The sequence below is a fragment of the Camelus dromedarius genome, chromosome 4 (genome assembly GCF_036321535.1).
Source record: "Camelus dromedarius isolate mCamDro1 chromosome 4, mCamDro1.pat, whole genome shotgun sequence".
Classification (NCBI taxonomy): domain Eukaryota; kingdom Metazoa; phylum Chordata; class Mammalia; order Artiodactyla; family Camelidae; genus Camelus; species Camelus dromedarius.
Genome location: NC_087439.1, coordinates 35,253,850 through 35,277,051, shown reverse-complemented (window position 1 = coordinate 35,277,051; position 23,202 = coordinate 35,253,850). Strand labels below are relative to the sequence as shown.

General features: G+C 36.9%; 1 protein-coding gene across 6 annotated transcripts in view; it reads left to right on the top strand.

Moving 5' to 3' along the window:
• The window catches only part of CYTIP (cytohesin 1 interacting protein), a 68,618-nt gene extending 46,433 nt beyond the window's left edge, over positions 1-22,185 (top strand). For all 6 annotated transcript variants that reach the window (XM_031451435.2, XM_010985607.3, XM_031451441.2 and 3 more), the window contains 7 exons: positions 2,700-2,749; positions 3,008-3,062; positions 6,517-6,619; positions 6,828-6,921; positions 9,739-9,808; positions 17,971-18,037; positions 20,478-22,185. In XM_031451435.2, the coding sequence (XP_031307295.1) occupies positions 2,700-2,749; positions 3,008-3,062; positions 6,517-6,619; positions 6,828-6,921; positions 9,739-9,808; positions 17,971-18,037; positions 20,478-20,938 (900 nt within the window). In that variant the 3' untranslated portion in view covers positions 20,939-22,185. The remainder of the gene's footprint in view (positions 1-2,699; positions 2,750-3,007; positions 3,063-6,516; positions 6,620-6,827; positions 6,922-9,738; positions 9,809-17,970; positions 18,038-20,477) is intronic.
• Positions 22,186-23,202: the final 1,017 nt, after the last annotated feature.

Genomic DNA, 23,202 nt, shown 5'->3' with positions numbered 1-23,202 from the left:
GATCAAAAACAAGTAGGCATTATGTCAAGATGTGGCACGTGTCAGAGAATTTGATGGCACCTAATTTATTTAAATTGTTTTTTATTTAAATGTTAGGTGCCTATGACAGGCTCATTGCTAATCCAGAGTGGAATCTAATTTATAATTTGACTTAGTCTGATTTGTGTGTATGTGTCACTGATGACCCGGATCAGTCAGGCCACAGGAATTGAGTATCTGCTCTGCATCTCACATGGTGCTAGGCAGGTATTTCCATTTTCATCTAGTTAATTAGCTAGATAGGAATGTTAGCAAGAGAGAGGTGGGGAAATTTCCTTCTCTATAGAGTTCTTGGATTTGTCTTGTGGACTTAAACGATTTTATATTTGATCTTTCTAGAAAGATTTTTGATTTGGAAGGCAGGTTAATGGTGGACAAGATGAAATCTTGAGGTTCCCATCAATGCTACAATTATTTACTAAGCAAAAGGGTATTTAAAATGGCCAAGGAAAGCCTCAAAATTTTGATGATTCAATAATTCTTGCTACCATTCATTCATTTAGCAGTTGTGTATTAAGGCATGACTAACTTACTTTGTTTTCTGTTAGTCCTTTTTTTAGGATTGAGTTTTAGGATTGAGTTTCTTGCTGTTTTAGGATTGAATTTTTTGTTGTTGTTTGTTTTCTTTCATTTTTAATTTTATTTTATATATTTAAATGGCTACCCTTGAGGGTTTTTTAATGAATATGTAATGACAGGCAGAGTTGAGGACTCTTTTACTTTGGATCTCCCACTACCACTTACTTGCTTGAACTGTTGTCTAGCAGTTTTCTTCTTTTTGCCTATTTAGTTGTTCTCAAGTTTCCGCTGTATTCCAGACCCTGTGCTGGGCACTGGGGTAGAAAATAAAAGATACATTCCCCAAGAGGCCCAAAATACAGATAATTGTGAACAGAAGTGAGGTATTTAATCCTATGTCCTTCATATAAATACATATATATGCCTCCATGTATATGAATATGTGCATAATCTGATGACTATTGATAGCAAGAGTAGATTTTAAAATATAAACCCAAATTATGACTTACAGATAGACCTACCTAAATACTTTATAATCTGCAATAAGGGTAAAAGTCAAGCAAATGCAAATATAGATTTAAAACTAGATTAAGAAAATGTGAGTACAATATAAGGAAGAGACTGAGAATGCTTGGGCAGATCAAGTTCACTGACCTCTTTCACAAGAAGGCAGTCCACTGCAGAGCTGAGTGGTCCCCGCCCTTGTTAACGGTTCTTAGTGGGACAAAATCAGGCTGAAACAACCCATGAAAACTGTTACAAGCCGTCTACAGTAAGTCCTTACAAACTGAGCATAGATACTTTTTAGTAAATATAGAGAAGGAGTTTTTTGGTTCTGAGCCTTCCTATGGCAGACTTCAAGATGATATAAATGATTTGAACTCCAGGACTGACAAGAGAGGGAAATGTAATCAATTTACATCAAATCATTAGGAAGAGATCAGCTCTTCATTACATTAGCATTACTGACCACTGGCCAAATTATCAACACTGAGCCATTCCAGAAACCGTGTGAGAATGCTGGCCTTTAGTATGCAGTACTTCACACTTCCCACTCGATGATGTAGTCTTCTCCCCTAATAAATGCCTTAACGAAGATCTCATTTGTGCATTAATTTCCTCTATGTGTTTTTCTCCTTGGGGCTCTCATCCCATATTTTATTTTTATTTGTTTGTACTGACTTTGCATTGATGTCCTGACATTTTCTGTCTTCACTGATATATGACAAGCATAATGAGTTGCCAGTTAAACACCATGGGTTAGCTAGTAGCATGAGCTTTGGAGCCCTGGACCAACACTTGAGAAAGAGCTAATTAACATTTGTTAATTCCTAAGCAAATAAACTAAACAAAACCCACACAAAAACTCACTTCAATTACCTTTAAAACAAGATGCCACCTTTGTTAACTTTTCCTTTGTTTATAATGGTAGAATGTGTCCAGGAAGCTTATGTTTATATGAGCTTTTCCCCAAAACATGGCAGAGGACTGAAGGTGATGTTATACAATTTACACCATTCTGAGGTTCCTTTCCTGTTTTGGCTGGAATCTCACTGCACTTTTTAAAAATTATTGCAAAAATAAATCATAAATAAATTGGGATTTTGAGTCCCTGGTTTCACCCGAATTGTGTTTCTGGATATTTGTTGGTTCTTCAGAGGTGATTTTATCCTGCTGAAAACAGTAACGTATTCAAGTATGACAATAAACACAGTCATTTCATTAGCATCTCCAAAAACTATCAAGTATTTGGGTTTTATATGCCATTCTATGGGTGTTATTTTTCTTTGGATTACATTGTGATTATAAATTGCTGTGGTTAACCTTTCAGAGGCTATTTTAAATACAGATTAGATATGAAGTTCTTTTGGAAGCTTTGGAGTTTTGCCACATTACATTAACTCTTTTGCCATAGGGTGTTATTATTGGACCCTCTTGTAATCTTTCAAATGGAATGCCTGAATGGTCCTTTCCTCAGCTCGCCTTTGCTATCGCTAACAAATAGAAATTACTGCCTTTTCGTAACAATTTCCCAGGAGCTGGCCAAAGAAGGTGATAAAGAACAAAGTCCTTTGTGATTCAGAACATTTTACAGATGTGTCTCAAGGACCTCTGGATAACTGTGTGCTTGTGTTTTTCAGCTTGCTCTGACGAGATCAAGTTCTTTAGGTGACTTTTCCTGGTCTCAAAGGTAAAGAGATTCATTTATTTTTAGGTCTCTCACCAAGATATTTAGGAATACAGCTTTCTAGGCTGTTTGTTGATAACACACACACACACACACATACACACACACACACACACACACACACAGTCATACATACAACAATTTACATAAATGTCAGCTATTTTTAATTGACAGTTATTTTTAATAATAGGTATGTGCCAAATGTGATACTTTGATTTTCATGCGTAGTTTTTTGTTTTTTGTTTTGTTTTTTGATTACAGAAAGCTTGTTACTGTGGAAAAGCAGGATAATGGAACATTTGGATTTGAAATTCAGGTGAGCAGTTTTCAAATTTTCAAACTTCTAATGAAGAAAGTGGCACTGGTAATGTCATGATATTTGCAGAGAAAGAATGAAGTCAGGATTAGAGAATGATGAAGGCCGTGACTTGTTTTCAATGTGTGGCTGTTTTTGGTGGTTTTTCAGTGTGTTGGGTACCATCAAGGAAAGAAAACATGCAAGCGGATAAAATCAACCCCTTAGACATAATCAGCTCCTTGCTCTCAATTACTTTAGCCTTCCTGTAGGTCTGAGACTGATCAGAAATGCTTGCTATCAGCCAGCTCATAAATAAGAGAGTGAAATACTCTTTATAATGTGCATTTTATATATTTGCATTACTGATGTGTTTTGCATAATCATTTTTATACTGTATATCAGATTCTAAACCTATACCTCTGTATTCAGAAATACTTGAAAACATATATACTTGTGTATGTGGACTGCATGTATTCATGTATAGTTCCTGATACATTTTGAAAATACTAAAGTTCTCATACTGGGTATAATGAGAAATTTGTACTTTTTTCCTTAATGACATTTTATAATTGTTATTTGAAACACTTAAGAACATTTGACTCTACTTGCTTATTGCCTCATGCTCTAGGAAAATTTTAACAGTCTTTATGGGTTTCTATTTAATAGCCTAAGAATTTCATTTCTTATTTGCTGTCTGGTTTTTTCATGGCCATATTTGTAAAGATGGTGAGTTAGGTCAAATGAAGTCTAGTCCAGTCAAGTGCAACAGAAGTAGCTTAAGTATTGCTGTGTTCTTTTTCCATTACACTTCTGCATTTCTTTTAGATGTGTTTTGCATAATCAGATTCTTATATTGCACATCAGGTTTTAATATCTTAACTTTGGTGCTGCCTTCAGAAAACTTCGGTAACTAGACAGCCCTGCAACTGGAAAGTCTGTGTTTTAAGATTAGGAACAGGAAGTTGCTTTGTAAAATGTGCTTTATGAATAAAGAAACAAAATGGAACTCTAGCTGCAATGAACAGGAAGAAGGCTCTAGGAGAAAAGAAGATACCTTCTACTTTACAAACCCTTCTACTTCTGAATTTGGTGAAAGCTATAATTCTTCCGTCAGGTTTTAGAAGCATAGTATGCTCTCTTATTCCTCATTCACATGAAACACTCCCTATTCTGTTGTAGAGACATTGTGCTTTTTGTGACCACTTCTTTTCAAATAAGAGTTATCCATAAGGATATGCAGCGGTTGCTACTGAAAACAGGAGTGGAGGCTACCCATTTATCCTTACTTAACGTGGTACATGAGGATTTTTTCCCTCACTTTTCTGTGATACATAGCACTGCTTCTGCATGTTTCTCCCTCATACCATAAACATTTACTCTACATGGAGCAAGAGTCAAAATTATCATTAGTAGACAGCAGGCTTCAGTGCCTTGAACCTTTGCGGATCCATGTGAACTAATGGCTTCACCTCTGAACTGCAGCATGTCTGTGTTATCTTACTAATGCAGGGGTCCTCTCTGCAAATTCCCTCTTGGTGTGTGCTTTCCATTACCAGCTCTATGCTATAGAATAGAATAATCTATTCCATAACCTATTCTTTAGTACTCATAAGATTTGCAGTAGTCATCAAATAGGATACATGCTCTAAGAACTTTTTGAAGATCAAATAGAACCTCATGTACCCTTATTGTGCCTCCATTGTTAACAAGTATTTGGGTCCTGGTCTACCAGGTGCAGGGCATGCTGGGAGAGGACAAGTCTGCCTCCTCTGGTCTCCATGGGTGCTATTTCCTGCTGCTATAGATAGTAATGCCGCATGACATGAATGCAGACCTTAGATTCACGTACACCCGAGTTCACGTTGTTTCAGTGCTACCTTATGGGGATCTTAGGCGCTCCAAGTGAAATAACACATATAAAGTACTTAGTAATGTGTCTGGTTCCAGTAGATCAGCAAATGACAAGTGCTAGAATGAAGGTCATTGGGCATGAGAAAGGCAATGTGACTTTTGTGTCTCTAGGAAATAACTGAGCTAGAAGACTGGGTAAAAGAAAGGGAGAAATATCTGACTATTTCTTTCCATACTTCTGGAAACTCTGCCTTTCCTTTTCTATGTCTAACCCACAAGTTGTACACCCGTTGCAAACATACATGCAGATGCTGTCTGCATCAGTTAACATGTTTTCCCTTAACTGCACTCACCTTGCTCCCTGGACACAGAGGGTAGGCTCTCACTGCTAAGAAGAATCGTCGTAATAGTAGTTTCCCAAAGGAATGTCTCTTATAGCTTTGGTTCTCACACTGCATAAACCAGACCACTCTTCCATGTCTGGAAGGGCCCCGGCAGTGGCAAGAAGACTCCCTGGCAGAAAAGCTATGAAAGGGATCTCTAACACAGATGGAAAGCAGACCACATGATCTCTGAAAATCCCCTCTACCTTTAAGATACAGGGAGTCCTCCCAGCGTGAATAGAAATTGCTTAGAGATTAACAAAGTCCAGTTTCTAGAAGTTGCTTGCACGTGACTGACTTCTGGCTCTGCTGGTTCTGGAGCCTGTAAGTCTGTAAAATAAGCAGGAATGAACATGGACATTAATTTCTCCACAAGTAAGCAGTGTTGAACATGGTTTACTTTTAGGAACCAGATGTTTAGAAGACTTACTCAACTCAGCATACTGATTTTTACTCTAAATGGAACTAGACTTCATAAAGAAAAATACAGGTCATTGGGCCACTATATCCAGCAAATATTTGTACAGTGTTCTTGATGCAAGTTAAAAAAAAAAAAAGAAGAAACAAAACAAAAACAAAGACAAGCTGCTTTTGCCAAATTGAGGCAACAGGCAAAGCATAACTTTTTCTAATTTAGTCAGGTGGCTAATGAACTAGTGAATATTCAGGGCAAATGTAGCAGCGAGAGCTCAGAAATGAAGGTAATTGACTCAATTATAGTACTTTTGAATTAATGCAGGACAGATTGTCATTATTTGCAGAACTCTGATTTAAAATAATTATTGTTGGCATAGCTGCCTTGCTGGATGTGTACTGTTTCATACGCTCCTGTAATGAATCCTTTAGCTTGGGAAAACCACATAGAGATTTTTCTCTCTGCTCTTGGCCATTATTATTTCATCCCATCGGGAAAAGAGAAACTGAATTTTTCTTGATAAATATGCAATAATGATAGCATCAAGTGGCCTCTAAGGCTTGAAAGTATAAAATCTTAAGCCAATGTTATCCTATTTTCTTTCTCAAGCCAGATGTGTTTTTATGAATGGGGTCAGCTACCAACTGTGTGGGAGAAGTGCAAGATTGCAACTTTGATTCAGTTTCTATTCAGGAAAGCCTTTCCTAATTATTCTTTGCACTTACCTATTATACCACTTAAGGTAATTGATACCATTTAATTTTCTGACAAACAGATTTTGAGTTTTTTGAATGATAATTATGTATCCCTTTAATTTTTACAGACTTACAGGCTCCAGAACCAGAACACCTGCTCCTCAGAGATGTGCACTCTGATCTGCAAAATCCAGGAGGATAGCCCAGCGCACTGTGCTGGCCTGCAAACTGGTAACTTACAGTTTTGTTCATGTTAAGAATTAAATAGCAAGGAAAAAAACTTTTCTGATAGTGAAGGTTGAGGGTGATTGTTGCTTTGAATTTCCTTAGCTCCCTTATGTGGCCAAGGTTTGGGGCTTGCTGGCTTTGTTTCATTTGCAGATCAGGAAAGATGATTTAGCCAACTGTTTTAACATCCATTTTTCTTGGCATCTCCCAGGTGATGTCCTTGCAAACATCAATGGTGTGAGCACAGAAGGCTTTACTCACAAACAAGTTGTTGACCTGATCAGATCGTCAGGAAACCTGTTAACGTAACTATCTGGCTGCTTCCTATGGGGCTTCAAAAATGTTATGGTCTCTCATGATGCTTGTTGAGTGAATGAATAGGCTTTTTGTTCAGGATCACAAGGGAGGCAGTGCACCGTAGCTTGGGGATTGGGTACAGACGTTTTTATCAGTTCCTTTTGTTTCTCAAGGTTTCCTCAAACTTGAACATATTGTCAACATCTGAAGTCAGAGGACATCAGTAGCCCAAACATCTGAGTGGGAGGGATAGCATTTAAAAAATTTATTTTTAAGTCAAGTTCAATTAAACTGGCACATATTCTGTTTGGACAGAGAGGAACGGGTCCAATTTCCATAGCTGATATAATCCTGTGGTTAGAACAAACAGAAGGTCAGAAGGGTTGAGTTTTTCCTCTTATACCACCAGCCAATTGTTTTTCTCTCCTAGCGTTCTGGTTGGAAGGTTAAAAAAAGTCTGTTCAACCTTCCTGCCCTGCAACACACACACTCACATCTTCTAATACTCCCAGACTACTAATGGAACATTTGTCTCCCCAAGTAGAGATTCAACTGCCATTTCCACCACGCCACCGTTAGAATCTAAGAAGGCCTTAGTAATTAGTTAAAAGATGGAATTCACCCATTCATTCAAGTGATACTTACTGAGCAAATACTATGTTTCCAGTTCTGTGGCAGGCTCAGGGGAGATAAATACAAAGATTCTTCTAGTGCTTTATTAATTGTGGAAGGAGATGGGTGAGAAAAGACTGCAAAAATAAGTAATTTGGTATTTCAATTGATAACTGCTATGAAGAAAGTAGAATATGGGATGGAATAGAACACTGAGTAAGAGGGCTGCAACCTTAGCTTAGGTTTTTAAAGTGTCCTCTTTGAGGAGGTGAACTTTGAGCTGTGAGTAGAATGAAGAGAGGGGATGGTTAGATTAACCCCTGGTGAGAACATTTCAGGGAAAGGGAGAGGTCTCTGAGTTCTCAAAATGGGCTTGGCATATTCAAGGGACAGAAAGAAAGCCAGTGTAATGGGTGGCTGGTGAATTAGGAAAAGTATAATAAAAAAAAAAAAAATGAAGACAGTTTTTCAGGAAGCAGAGTAGGGCTCTCATCAGCTAGGCTTAATAGTTTATTTACACTTTTTTCTGCTTCTCTCATTTATTCTTCACAGCTGCCTTATGAGGCTAGTTTTATTCCTGTTTATAGACGAAGTGACTCAGGCTGAAATGAGGGTTTTTTTTTTTTTTTTCTTTTAGTTAAGACCAACCAACTAGTAAGTGCCAGGGCTGGGATTTGACCATCTATTCTGGATGCCAGGATCTATTCTCCAGCTACACCACAGCTGCTCCTTGCAAGCTGCCAATAAAAAAATTTGCTGGACATTCTTCAGTGATTCTAGTCTAAAACTTCAAAGGACATTTTTTGGGGTGTGTGAGAGTAGTTTTGAGAGATGACTGGTAGTGGTGGAGGACTGAGTCCAACTCCGTCCTGGGAGTTCAGGGTAATGGGTGAGGGGTCCTCTAGCTCCAGAGAAACTTGAATGTATAAGGTAGGAACCATGTAGAGTCCGCGAGAACATGCTGGTGGTTAGAAGCAGAAACCTATGCTCCAAATAGGTGAAGTGGGCAGAACTCAAGTGGATAATTAAGGAGTATTGGGTGGAGACAATGTGAAATTTAAAGATCAGGAAAATGAGAGACACTGAAGAGAGCAGTCAGCCTGTGCCAGCAGTTCTGCCCGCAGACATCTACTGCTTGGGCAGGGCAGGTCAACACTAAAGTCCCAAACAGATTCATAGGGATCCTAACTGTGGCCCAGAGTCAAGACGCCCTACTGAGAAAGCAGACAACTTGCTATCATCCCATTATCTTGGGTATAATGCTATTGGAAATAGAGGGAAATTGGGCTCTGCAATTAATACTATTATTTTACCATGTGTTAAAAAATTTCTTGCATCTTTATAAACAGAGTTACAGCTTATTTATCAGAATGAATTTGAACCGATACTTTAAAAATACTTAGTTGTGTAACTCATACATGAAATTTATCTTATTCAGAATGACTGCTTAGTAGTCCAAATAAAGGCCTCTAAACTGAGCCCACAAAACAAATCAAAGCACTCAGGATAGAACAAGTCTTTTTATTTTTAGAAAGGCATTTGGTATAGAGAGAAAGAGCACCACTAAATTGATAATTCTAGGATTAAAGTTTGAATACTTAAAAAGTTTTGAGATCAGAGTCATGTGAAAGTTATTATCTCATAGCAGTTCTGGTTCTATTTGTTCTAGTTCCAAAATTAAGCAAACGTACAGAGGTAAAGTTTCCTAGAATCCTAGGGAAGAAAGAATTTTTCCCTGTTTCAAGAAATAGCGGTTGATTTCATTATTTAAAAGTCCCAAGTGCCTGTTGTTTTCACTGCTGTACCCCTCATGCTTAGCACAGTGTCTAGAGTCTGGCACGTAGTAGATGTCCAATGAATATTCACCAAATGAATGAAGTGATTCAGCTGAACCCCACAGGAACAGGTTCTAGCAGAGAACAACCGTCGTTGCCATATAGTGGCTTCTATAAAATGAGCTACAGTTTACAAATTAACCAGAGTATTTTCTTTAGTCACCCTTTCAAAGGGAGTATTTTTTCCATATTCTTTCTTTGAATGTTGTCAGAAGGTTTGGCTTAGGTCCAGATTCTTGAAGAGCCATGAGAATTGTAACATTAACGTTGCTTTTTGAGGATACTCTGTGCTCCAAGTGTGGTACTCCATGGGGTGATACTTACTTGAAAGAATCACTCATGTCATTTCCCTCCCCCCTCCTTTTTGTCTTAAAACAGGATAGAGACTCTTAATGGAACAATGATTCTCAAAAGAACAGAGCTTGAGGCAAAGCTGCAAGTTTTAAAGGTAATTTAATTTAATACAGTGAGGCACATTTTTCATCCTTGAATGTGTGAGTGGTAGAATAAAAACGTAGTTGAAAAATTGAGATAGCCCTTGAAGATGAAATGTCATGATGAGTCTAAACTGCTGAATTATCAAGAGCTGTACAATTACCTTTGCAGGAATATTAAATTCCACAAACCAGTGCAAATCACTTTCTTCCTTCCTCCTTCTGCGTGTCTATGAGGCTCAGAAAAGGAACAGGAAGGCACATCACCTGAAGAACTATTCATTAATGCACCTGCGATCTCTTCTGATTTACATTTTGTTTGGAAAAACAAAGGAGGAGGAGCTGGTCTTTTTGCCATTTTCCCAAGAGCTGCATATATGTGTGTACAGAAGGGCCTGGGAATTTTGCTTTTCTATTGTCCTCCTCTGTGTCCCTCCCTTCTGCTTCATTCTTAATACAAAAATCATCTCCCTCTACGCCTGTGTCAGTCCTTGAATCTACTTTCATCGGCAAATACACTACCAAGTTTGAAGAGGAAATTAAAGTTTCCAGGAGATAGTGCACAGTGCAGGATGTTCCATGAAAATTCTCTGGGCTCTTCGAGAGTCTTAAAAATCTCAGTTTGCTAGACTGGTGAGCTTCTGGCAGGCCATGAAGTCTAGGCCCTCACGCGCATCTGAACCATAGCCCTGGAGACCCCTCCTCAGTCCCACTTGACCTCTCTGCATCAGTGCTGCTCACTGTAGGACAATGGGGCGGCCAGTCCAGCAGCGATTGTACGGCTGACTACAGGCAGGTTGCTCAATTGGACTTAGTTTAGCAATAGCTGCCATTTATCAGTTTTCTTTCTGGAGTATGCACGTCTTAATTATTGAGCCTAAGAGCGTAGAGTTACTATGTTTCTATTTTAAGTTTTATGTTGTATTCTTCCCTTGCCCCACAACTAATTCGTCAACAAGCCCTGTTTTCTTCTCTGTCAACATTGGCTTTATATTCTTATCATTTTGCTTATCCTCGTGATTTTTTGAATCAATTTATAAAATTCCTTGACAAAAATCCTCTATTCAGATTGTGATAGGAACTGAATTGTATTTATAGAAAACATGAGATCAGTCCACATCTTTATGGTTTTTCACTTTCCTTACTTCAAACACAGGATTTTTGTCTTTCCATTTCAGGTCTTCTATGTACTTGAAAACCATTTTATAATTTTTTCATACATTTTTAGATAGCTTTTATTATATTTATTCCTATGTATCTTCTAATTTTTCTTTCTATAATACATGTAGTCTTTTAATTTTGCAAATGTTTATTGCTGTTGACTTTTACATAAATTTTTAAATACAGGAGTCTTGCTGATCTCCTTTTATTCTAGTAATATGTTTGTAGAGTCCCTTAGATTTTTTAATATAAACCTAATATCATCTTCAGATACTGAGAGTTTTGCCCCTTTACCCCCAATTATTCAACTAGTTTTTTTTTTTTTCTCTTATAACATTGGCTAGGACATTCAGGATATTGTAAATCGTCTTAGTCTTCACACTAAAAGGAATACCTCTAACATTTTATCATTAAACTTTTTTAAAGGGTAAACAGTCCCTCGTATTATATTTAGGTTTTTAAAACTGTTGAAAGTTAATTTGTTTTGCAAAAGAGAGAGAGAGCCTTAGTGAACATCTTTTTCAAAAAAGAAAAACTGGCTTTTTCAGCCTTTCTGTAAAAAAAGGAAAGAAATATAGAACATAAACTAGTGATGCTATTTAAAACTTAAGTGAAAAAAAAAAAGGTTTATGTTTCATGGAGTAAAGGACTCTTGCACAACACGTTTTCATACTTCGAAGCATCTTCTGTTCTTTGAATATTTTCTCTTCAAGTTTTAATACATACTTTATTGTTTCTTCTAACTTTGACATTTTTTCAACATCTCCAACTTCTGCCACATCATGAGGAGCTTAATGTGTTTAAATGTCCATTTAAGACTCTATCTTCTTTATGATTACTTACTTTAGAGAATTTTATCAATTTTTTATGAAAAAGATGCAGGCTGTTGTTTTAAATAGCTGGTGGTGAACAAGTCTACCCACCTGTGAACTGATGTACTTGCCCTTGTTTCTTGTATTCTGTGCCTTTCCACTGGGTTTACTTTCCTTCTTGCCACAGTACTTCTTTCAGTGAGGATAAGTGGGTCTTTATTGAAAAATATCTTTATTTCACTGCTATTATCAAAAGAGAGTTTTATAGGTAATTGAATTATTCTAAGGTGATGTTTTGTCTCCTTAGCATTTTGAATGTATTGTCCCTTTGGTATTTTTGTTTATGAGGGGGATCCTAATTGTTTATTCTTTGTAGGTAATCTGTATTTTCTATAATTCTTCTGAAAGTTTTAAAGATTTTTCTTTTTTACAGTTAAGTCTTTAATTCATTCAGAATTAATTTTTGTGTATAGTATGAGATAGGATTTTATTTTCTTCTGTATGAATACTCAGTTTTCCCAGTGCTATTTATTTTATACAGTCCTCCTTTTTCTTCAGTGGACCTCAATGAAACCTGTATTTTTAAGCAAATTCCACATCTGAGTGGATTGTCCTGCAGGCTTCCAATTCTGATCCATTGATCAATTTATCTCAAACTCAGCTATTACGCCTTTGTAATAAATATTGATATCTGATTGGGCAAGTATTCCAGGTTATTCTTGTCCCTGTAATTGCCTGTAAACATTTTAGAATAGACTGTCAAATTCTATCAATAAATGTTGGAGTTTCGATTAATAACACATTTTATATAAATAGATCAATTTGAGGAGACTTCACATTGTCTGGTATTGAGTTTTACTGAGACTATCTCACTAAATAACTTTAAATTATTTTCTTTGTCTTTCAATAAAGTTTTATAATTTTATGCAAATAGATCCTATGCATCTTTTATTAGATTTATTCCTTTGTAACATGATTTTTTTCTTATTATAGCTTCTTTTTAAAAATAGCTTTAATTGATGTTAATGTGTAGACATCTGAAGTAAATTTTTCTGTGCTTTTTCTATTCAAACATCTTGCTAAACTATATAATTTCTAATAAATTATCTATAGGTTATTTCGTTTCCCATGAAGGTAATAACTATCTGTTAAGAGTGTTACACAGTTAAAAAAAAAAAAAAAAGGGTAATATTCAGTTCTTTTTCTTACTTTGCTATACTGATTAGGGCCTACAATACAATGATGAATAGAAACTATAATAGTAGGCATCCTTGCTTTTTCTTGACCTTAAAGGGAATTCTTTTGACTCTTTTCTATCTCTGTGAATATGCTTTTAAGGTTAAGGTGGCTTCTATACTAAGTGTGCTGGTATTTTTTAGTGTATTAAATTCTATCAGATACTTTCTTCTGTAGTTGTTAAGATGATCTTCTCATTTATTTATTTTTTAAAAGTTGTCAATATGGTGAATAACATTTAAAGATTTTCTAATGTAAAATCACCCTCGCATTTCTAGAACAAACCCAACCTGGTCATAATTTATCATCATTTTTCTGTACTTGTAGATTTTATTTGCTAACATTTTCTTTAGGGTTTTCGAGAGTGGCTCCATCTTACAGGCAGAATGGCCTGTAATTTTCTTTTCTCAGACTATCTCTCTTTAGATTTGGTATCAAATTTACTGGACTCTTAGCATGAGCTGGGGAGTCTCTTCCCTTTTTTGTCCTCTGGTAGAATTCTTGTAATGCTATCTGAATCATCTGGGCTTGAGGTTCTTTTTGGTGGCGACACTTCTAAACTCTGTTTCAGTTTCTTTATTAGTTATAAGACTGCTCAGTCTTTCTGTTTGTTTTTTGTTTTTTTTTTTTTTTTGAGCCAGCTTTATTGAATGATGTTTTTGTTAATAAAGTTTTAAAGTTTTCAGATTTATTGCATGATGTTGATAATAAACATTCTTTTTCTTTACTATCACAACTGTGATTATGTCCCCGTTTCATTTGTACTACTTTTTATGCTTTCTTTTCTTTTTCTTGGTAATTTTCTCTAGAGGATTTTGGGGTCTTTTAAAAACCAACATTTCAGTTTTGGGCAATCTTTCATCTTTCGCTGGGTTCTTTTGTCTGCACTGATCTGCAGTTTCACCACTATATGATTAGGTCTGGATTCATTTCTGAATTTATTCTACTTAGAACTTGCAGTGTCCTTTAGTCTAAAGACTTGTGACTTTCTTCAGTTTTGGATAATTAGCAGCTCGACCTCTTTGAATATGCCTTCCTCACCATTCCCTGGATTATCTTCTGGAATTCCTTTTAGACATATTTCAGAGCCTTTTGACTTATCTTCCATGCTTCCTAACCACTCTTTCAGATTTTGTAGCACTTTGTCTTTTTTCATATGTTATTTTTGAATTCCTTAGTAATATCTTCAGTAATGTTGTCTGTGTTCTATATAGAATGTGCTCTTTCTATCGAGTTTGTTTGTTTGGGTTTTTTGTGGGGGAGAGAGGTAATTAGGTTCATTTTTTTTTTTAATGGAGGTACTGGGGATTGAACCCAGGACCTTATGCAAGCTAAACATGCACTTTACCACTAAGCTATACCCTCCACCCTTGAGTTTTAAAAATTAAATAATTTTTTAATATTCAAATAATTCTTTTTTGTGTCTATCTGTCCTTGTTTTATTTCTTTGTTTCAAATTTCTTGTTCTTACAAACATCACATTTCTCTCTCAGAGTATTGTAAATATTCTTATTTTAAAGTCTTTGAACATTTTTCTATTTAAACTTCCACAGAATTCTGGAGTTTGGACTGCCCACTTTCCCTGGCCTCTCTTTCCCACTCAATGTGAGAGGTGGGCAGTTGTCTCCAGTCTACACCTAAGACTTCTGGTCCAAAAAAAAAAAAAAGATTTTTGGTCCAGAGCCAGGTCTGGCATCTTGGAAGCTTTCCCTGGAGGGCCAGTGTGCTGCATGGCTCAGGCCATGAGGCTGCATATATGTACCCCCGGCTCTCTGGGTACATGCTCTCCATGAACTGTAGGCACCCTCAGCAGCTTTGCTCAGCCTGCTTTTCATGGAGGTGGAGCTTCAGCCAAGTTTCTTTTCTCAAGCAGGAATCTTGTCTTTGTCTCTGCCACACGGAAGTGCATTCAAACTATCTATCACGATAGGGCCCAATTTCCTTGTTACCTCCTTTTTCTCCACACCGAGCAGACCTTTGGGTTTAGTTCTGCTCACCTTCTTGCATTTCTGTTCCTTTTCTAATCTTGAAATTATGAGATTTCCAGCTCATCTCTTGAGTCAGAAATGTCTGGGTCAGACCTATAACCAGAGTTAGGTTGGCTTCCCCTTTACACGATGACATTTAGTTTGTGTGTCCTATGTAAATATGCATTGTGTCCCCCAAAGACTCTCTGTGGAGCCACAATCTCTTCTTTAGAAACAATGGTCCCTTCTGAGCTATGTTTCCAGGGATTTCCTTTCTCATGACCTATGATTCAAATAGTTAACATGAAAACAGCACATCCAGTGGGTTAGTTGAGGGAGCTACTGATATTTACTGTGTTTGTAGCCCTTGGGAAACATTTTGCTATATTTATTATATAACCTCTATTATATATTATATAACCTTTATTTTCTAATCTGGAACTGTTTAGGACTAAACAGCATGTTATCCATGAAATCACTACAAAAGTAGTAAAGTGTCATGGAAATGTTTAGCTATACGTCTCACATAGATGAAAACTTGGAAATATGTTCAACCAAGATATCCAGTCTGTGAAAGCTGAGCATTGTTTTAGGGAGCCATCCTTTCATACATTCGTTCAGCCAGTATTTGCTGAGCAGCTGCTATGTTCCAGGCACTGAGGTAGGCACAGTGAGGTGTGGTGGCCCAGTATGGTTGGATCTCACACATGCTTTAATTTTCTTCTAATAGTGAGAGGTTAGATTTGTTCGAATACACAACTGTAATGTCAATAACAGGCAGAAATAGACTCTGAAGAAAATAAGAAACCTTCAATACAGACTAAAACCTCTTAGTCGCTTTGCCACATCTGCTCTTTACCCTAGTATTTTCCTGGTTTAAGTGACGGCGTATTTAGATGACTGGGCTGAATCAACAGATTAGATATTTTAAAACCTTTATTTTCACAGAAATTACTTGGCAAGCCCTGACTTTGTATTTCTGGATAGTGAGTGCAGAAATACAACTTCCTCTTCTCTCTATATTTAGTTTTGACTGTCAGTCTATCCTTATCCTCCTCAACTGGACTCTATTCTCTTGAAGGAGGTAAACCTCTTTAAGAAAGAAAAAAAGGGTTTGGTATATATGCCAGATCCTTGCTAGTTCTGTACTTCCTAGTTTTCTAACTCTGACCTTCACTTGACCGCAGGTTTACCTGGATAACAAGAGCTGTGATCCAGTTAGCCCATCAGTCCTATAGCCAGATAGACAGTATTACAGTAGAGAAGGAACAAGAAATTAACCAAGCCAAGTGTTCTATGGCTTTGATTTATTGATTGCATATCATATTGACAACCATAAGGATTGCTGCTAAATATTACTGTCATCAAGGCTTGGAAAATCCTCTCCAGTGATTGTTCAACCCCTGAACTGAGGAACCAGCCATTTTTCTGTTAAGCATTTAATGACATTCTTGTAATATTTCCTTTTCCTTCAGTCTTCCCATTCCAAATGTACTTTTTTTCCTCTTCCTTTTTGGCCTTCATCTGCCCTTTCCAGATTGCTTTGTACAAAGGACCGCTTGTTTCCAGCTAGGCTGCCTTTCCTTAAGGATAAATGTCCACAGGCAAATCTGAGCTGTACCAGCGTATTGGGCTTGCTGTGTGGCCAAGGAAGGGGTGGGGTAGAGAACAAAGGGCGGGAGGGAGTAGGAACCTTTGTGCCTTGTCAGATGCCTGCCTGGTTTGCTTTTGATTCCCATCACCTAGGCTGGTCTGTGGGCTAGGCCAGGCTTCACGTGCAGTCATGATCATTACAGCAGCTGCTTCATCCCAACCTGGGCCACTGCTTTCAGGCATGGGGAGGCTGAGGAAGGAAGCAGTTAAGAAGTCAGGGTGCTTAGAGTGTTCTAAGTTGAGCCTTCCAAGGGAGCTTTTAGAAATTGTCGGCTTCCCCTTTTGGGTGTAGAAAATAAATAGAAATCCAGTAGAAAAGACTGTTTTAGTGCCCCAGGCTTATAGAATGATGATGGTATTTTTTAAATTGAGGTATTTACAATGTTATATTAGTTTCTGGTGTACAGCAAAGTGACTCAGGAATATATATATATATATATGTTCTTTTTCATATTCTTTTCCATTATAGGTTATTATAAGATATTAGATGTAGTTCCCTGTGCTATACAGTAGGTCATTGTTGTTTATCTATCTTATATATAGTAGTGTGTATCTGCTAATTCCAAACTCCTAATTTATCCTTTCCCCTTTGGCAACTGTAAGTTTATTTTCTATGTCTATGAATCTGTTTCTGTTTTGTAAATAAGTTCATTTGTATCATTTTTTACATTCCACATATAAATGATATCATATGATATTTGTTTTTCTCTGTCTGACTTACTTCATTTAGTATGACAATCTCTAGGTCCATCCATGTTGCTGCAAATGGCATGATTTCATTCCTTTTTATGGCTGAGTAGTATTCCATTGTATTCCATATATACTACATCTTCTTTATTCATTAAAAATTATGGTGGCATTTTTTTTAACATTTACTAAGCTCTCGTCACTGTTCTAAACATGTTACATCTACAATGTAATGCAGTGAATCTTCATGACAATCCTGGAGTTCAGGTTCTGTTATTGCCCTCATCTTGCAGATAGAAGAAGCCTAGAATGTAAAGTGTTTCCGAAACAGCTAGTAAATGGACACAGACCCAAGCAGTCTGGTTCTGTAATACTTTAAAATAAAAAAAAAAAGTGTCATTATTTATATTCTCTATTGCTTCTGTTGAAATGATGTTATTGTTTCAACTTGTTGGTGCTACTAGATTATTTCTTGAGAAATTAGTGTCCCCAATATCCCTGCTTATTTAGAAAAAAAAAACACCTTCAAATGAATGGGAGGGATTGTTAGTGCTAGAATGAAATGAAAAAAAAATTTACTGACAAATCTCAACACCTGGAAGTAAATTGTTATCTTCACTGGGGTTTCCTAATTATTATCACTTGTTTCTTCTTTCTCAGCAAACCTTGAAGCAAAAATGGGTGGAGTTCAGATCTCTGCATTTACAGGAACAGCGCCTGCTTCATGGTAAATGTGATTTCCTGTTCAGAAACCACACTTACATCTCATCATTTCAGTATTTCTGCTTCTAAATTGTTTTAAGATTATCATCATTACAAGAAAAAACTGTCTAGCATGGATCAAGAATAGTAGTCTGTGTTTCTTTTGCGTGGCCTCTGGAGTGACCAGTGCATTTGGAGGAGGGATAGGTCAACTCACACCCCCTCCTCCACACACATAGCAACTATGCACATGAAAACATGCATACAAGCGCATGCATGCACACGCTCGCAAGAGGCACCTGGAAGTTTCAGAAGAGCAATAAGAATGATTGCCTGTTTTCCCTACTGCTTCAGCAGATGAGTTAAATTCCTGAGAACGTCCATGTCTCAGGCTGCATAGTTCTTAGAAACTCTTGAAGCTGGAATGGTAGCCTGCTTCTTGGATAGAACTCCTATTATTTGTTTAAATTGTGTAAATTATATTAAGGCAGAGAAATCCCTCTTTATGGCCTCCAAATCCAAGACAGAAATGTGAAGGATCATTGTAACAGTAAATGAATAGCTCTTGCCCTTGTGTGTATTCTGAAGAGAAGGGTTGAGTTTAAAATTTGTTGACTTGGCATTTGCTATGTGACAGGTGTAACCTGAGGAATGAACTTACATATACAAATAATTCACTGAAACCACTAGCTATGTGGGTGTGAAATATAGGCTATGTCTTCTTCAGATAATACTGAGCTGATGTCTCTATTTATAACCTAGAATATCTATTTGTTAAAACTGATCATCTGTTTCTGGACAAAAAGATACACTTAATTCTTAATTAGGCACTAATTTATGGCTTAGAGGTTTGTGTTGAAGATCTGGTTTGTTTGTTTTTTTTCAGAAAATGAAACACATGAGTTACTTCTCTTTTTGTGTTTCTAAATGTTCTTAAATTTTAATAATCTTAAAATTTATAACAGATTTGGGGGGGGGCTGAAATTTGCTAGCAAGACAGAAGCACAAAAATTTGGCCACTTCCTGGATTTCTGTAGACTTGAGAGTATTTGGGATCTCCTTCCTTCTGGAGCATCCTGGAGTGGACCTGGGGTTTGGTCTAAGTATAGGCAGTTCTGCTGTTTTATAGGAGTGACCTTGTATAGACAAGTTCCATAGTTTAGGATCAAGGAGCTTGACTTCTCATACAGCCATTGTTATACACATTTTTTGAGAGATGAAAGGAGTTCTTTAGTTTACTTTTTCTAGACCTATAATAAATATACAGGGCATGAGATTCTAGAAGCCTGTTGCTCTCCAGTCAAAAGCAATTCATCAGTTTGTTGCAAGATGAAATAAAGTAGGTTGTGTTAACAAAAAGGAAAACATTATGACTAGTCACCGCAGGGCTGGCCCTACTCAACCTTGCAGATCAAATGGAAAAATAAACAGTCTGTTTTTACATTGTCAACCAAGGGCAAAGGAGAGCAGCAGTAGAGATTATCAGCCCAAAATAAAACCATTTCTGAGTGTGTAATGTTCTATTACTTTTCCTGAAGCAAGGTCACCTTCTAATGATGCTTTCCTCAGGCTAGTATTACAAATAATCTCCTTTCTTTGAGCAGCATACCAGCTAACTCAGGTAGTACAGAAGTAAGTGGGATATGAACAGGCTGTTGGTGTGAGATTAAAATCTGAGTTTGGGGAGCCCAGATGTAGGTTATAAAAGGCTGATGAAGAAATTCAGCTAAGCAGATAAAATTCAATTTCTTCAAATTAATTATTACTTATTTTAGGACAGGGATGTTTTCTGGGTACCTTATCACTTCAAAGCATTTAAATATTAAAGTATTCTAAGAATAAACTTGGAATATTGAGGCTGGAAGGTTTCTTTATGCTTTGAACACTTTTGAATTTTCTAATAATCATCCTGTAGATGCAGGTTTTATAACTATGTTTCCCATATACTTCTAACAATGTTATAATAATTTTATATTTATTAAAAATACAAGATAGTAACAAAAATCAGAAGAACTAAAATAGAGAAAATCCATAAAATGCCATTTCCCCAAGTATATGCTTTGGAACCCATTTCTCTGAGAATTTTAAGGAAAGGTGGGGGTCACTTCAATTTAAGAAATGATCCTTTTGGAAATTCACAAGTCACACTGGCATGCTGTTAGATGAGTTGAACTGCTCTCATAGGAAGACTCTTGTTTAAATTGATTTAATCTAGTATCACCATTTTTGTGACTGTAGACCCTTTTACATGGAAACTAGTCCATGAACAAGCAGTTTGAAAAATCCTACTATAAGATTTATCAAATGGTCTCATAAACAGTCACTTAATTGTACAAGTCAGAGCTTAGTGAAAAGTATTATTCACCCTCTTTCCTGTGCCCTTCAAAGGGAAATCTTGGTATATTTACTTGTAGGGAGTGATGTTCAGATCCATTTCACAATAGACTTTGTTTTCTGCATTCCAGGTGATGCAGCCAACTGCCCAAGTTTGGAAAACATGGACATAGATGAATCAACTTTGTTTGGAACCCTGCCTGGTCCAGCCCTCCTGGACCGAAATCGATTATCCAGCGAGAGCAGCTGTAAGAGCTGGCTGAGTTCCATGACGATAGACAGTGAGGACGGCTACCAGACATGTGTGTCTGAAGACTCGAGCAGAGAAGCATTCAGCCGGCAGACAAGCACAGATGATGAGTGTTTTGTCCCCAAGGATGGGGACGATTTTATGAAGAGGTCTTCTTCAAGGAGGAACCGGAGCATTAGTTCTGTCAGCAGTGGGTCTATGTCTCCCTTGTGGGAAGGCAACTTCTCAAGCATGTTTGGGACCCTGCCCAGGAAAAGCAGAAGGGGAAGTGTCCGGAAACAACTCTTGAAATTCATCCCTGGCCTTCACCGAGCTGTGGAAGAGGAAGAGAGTCGCTTTTAATATGTTGTCGTGCCCTTTCCTATTAGCTTATTTCGTAAATATCGTTTAAATCCGCTCCACCCAGCTTGGTGGGAAAGTGCAGATGGATTGCAAAACTGACATCCCATTTCATGGCAACAGTGACTTTTATTTAAATTTTTGTATCATTATTTTTGCTTCTTAAATCATTTTTTTAACCAGAACAGCTCAAGTTCTAAGTAGGAAGTAGGGAAATTAAGTAATAAGTCAGAAAATATAATAAATTAATATAAGTGCTTGCTCATTTCAGTGCTGCCTGTGAAGGCAAGAGTAGTATTTATTTTCTATATTTTTCATGTGAAAAGTTGAGAACTTTTTGGAGTCGAGTGTGAATAAGAAAGTGACAAAATATAATTATTTGGAATACCTTCTGTAGGTTAATTGGTAGGTTATAAAACTTTGCTTAAGCTCAGTTGCCTTTGGGAAGGCTTAATAATAGGTAATTTTGAATGTTTCTGTTCAACTCTATGAAAGATTATAAACAAAGGTGATCATCAGCCATTTTTACATTCACAGTGACAATAAAGCAGGAAATAGAAGATTTCATATGGAGGTTTAAATTTTATGAGATCCATGGAAAGATGTTATCTAAGATGGGTGCTGAGGAAGATTATAATGTCTTTTTCATAGGCAGCCTAAACAAAATGAGTGGGAGTGTCATTCTTACCTGATTCAGCTTTTCTTCTGCCTAAATGCTAATGACAAATCTGGAACTCTCAAGATCCTACAGCTTTGTAATTTTTCTTTCAAACAAATGTCTAAAATTTGAAAAATTAGAGTCAGGAAATGGATTTTTCCCCGGCAGATTTTTTTCACATTACTCCTCACTTCATATTATATATTCCAAATAGTTATTGCCCCATCATGCTTTTGTCTATTAGTTATGTTAGTGTCACATTACTTTTCTTTTAATCACGTTTTTACTCAGTACCTATTAAAGTCCACGATTTCTCTGTTCTGGTGATACAGCTGCTCATTGCCTATATTCTAGAGTAGATAACATGGACAATGCAATTAATAGTCCTCACTGATTTTAAACTCTGTGTGTGCGTGTGCGTGTGCCTGTGTCAAATAGAGACATCTGATAGTTGACTTTCAGTACAGCTGCTACACCTAAACTAAGCAAAGAGTGAGTCATTTTGAGGGGGAAAAAAAAAGGTGAGGGTAAGAAAGCTTGTAGGGTAAGTAATAAGTAATAAAATTAAATACAAAGAGATTTCTAATTGGGACTTGCTTTCTATTCATTCTTTGAACTCAAAAGCATCCAGTGGGCTCTGCTTGAGAACCATTCATGTAAAAGGCAGGGTTTTCACAGGAGCAATAGCAATCTTGTTTGTTATTTACTGAATGCATAGTAGGTTAAAAATGCTTTCCATGTGATCCCAGAAGTAACCCTGTAGATAGATGTTAGGCATACAGATAAGGAAGCAGGAATTCAGAGAAGCCCCTGTGATCAGAGGCAGGGACGTTGGAAGTCAGTTCTTCCCACCCTGGCCTATCTTCTTAGTTTCTCTAGATATTTGATACCCTTTTGCTGGTTCTGTGTAGTTATCACCACAGGACTACCCCCGTCCCAATCCCAGGAATATTTTAAATGTGCGACTGTAGATACTACATGGATAAGGATATTGTAAATAGGATAAAAAGTTCCTACTTGGTAAATAGGAAAACAAACACACATTGAGGCTGACTTTTTCTCCTGGCCTCCACACCAAGTTTTTAGATGTAAGCACATTAATAACTGCATGGTTAGCGATACATTTATTTTCAACAAGAGTTTGCAAATCAATTGTAAATCAATAACAATTGCTATTGCTCATTTCTCATCATAGCCTAGAATTATGTTAAAGATCTGCTTACATGAATGCAGCATTTTCTGTTAACCCTATTTTTGCCAAGTTCAGGGGAAAGAAATAACATATTTATGTGAGGAAAGATGACTTTAAAGCCTTCTACGGTGTGAACAATGTTTCAAGAACTACCACAGTTCACCTGGAAAACCAGACAGTATATCATTTGCTTTTCTGTGACTTTAAGTGTTAAATATAGTGTAATACTTCTTTTTTACAGTAAACATCCAACCCAAAATGGTACTGGGAAGAAGCACAGGAAGTTTCACTGTAGTCTGTGATAAGAAGAATTAAGAATCAAGAGTTCAGTATGTTCTGAAAAAAACTAGAAAAGCACTTTTTAACCCAAGTACAGGAAGGAAGGGTATGTCCTGTTCTGTGTGTTCACAAGTTGTA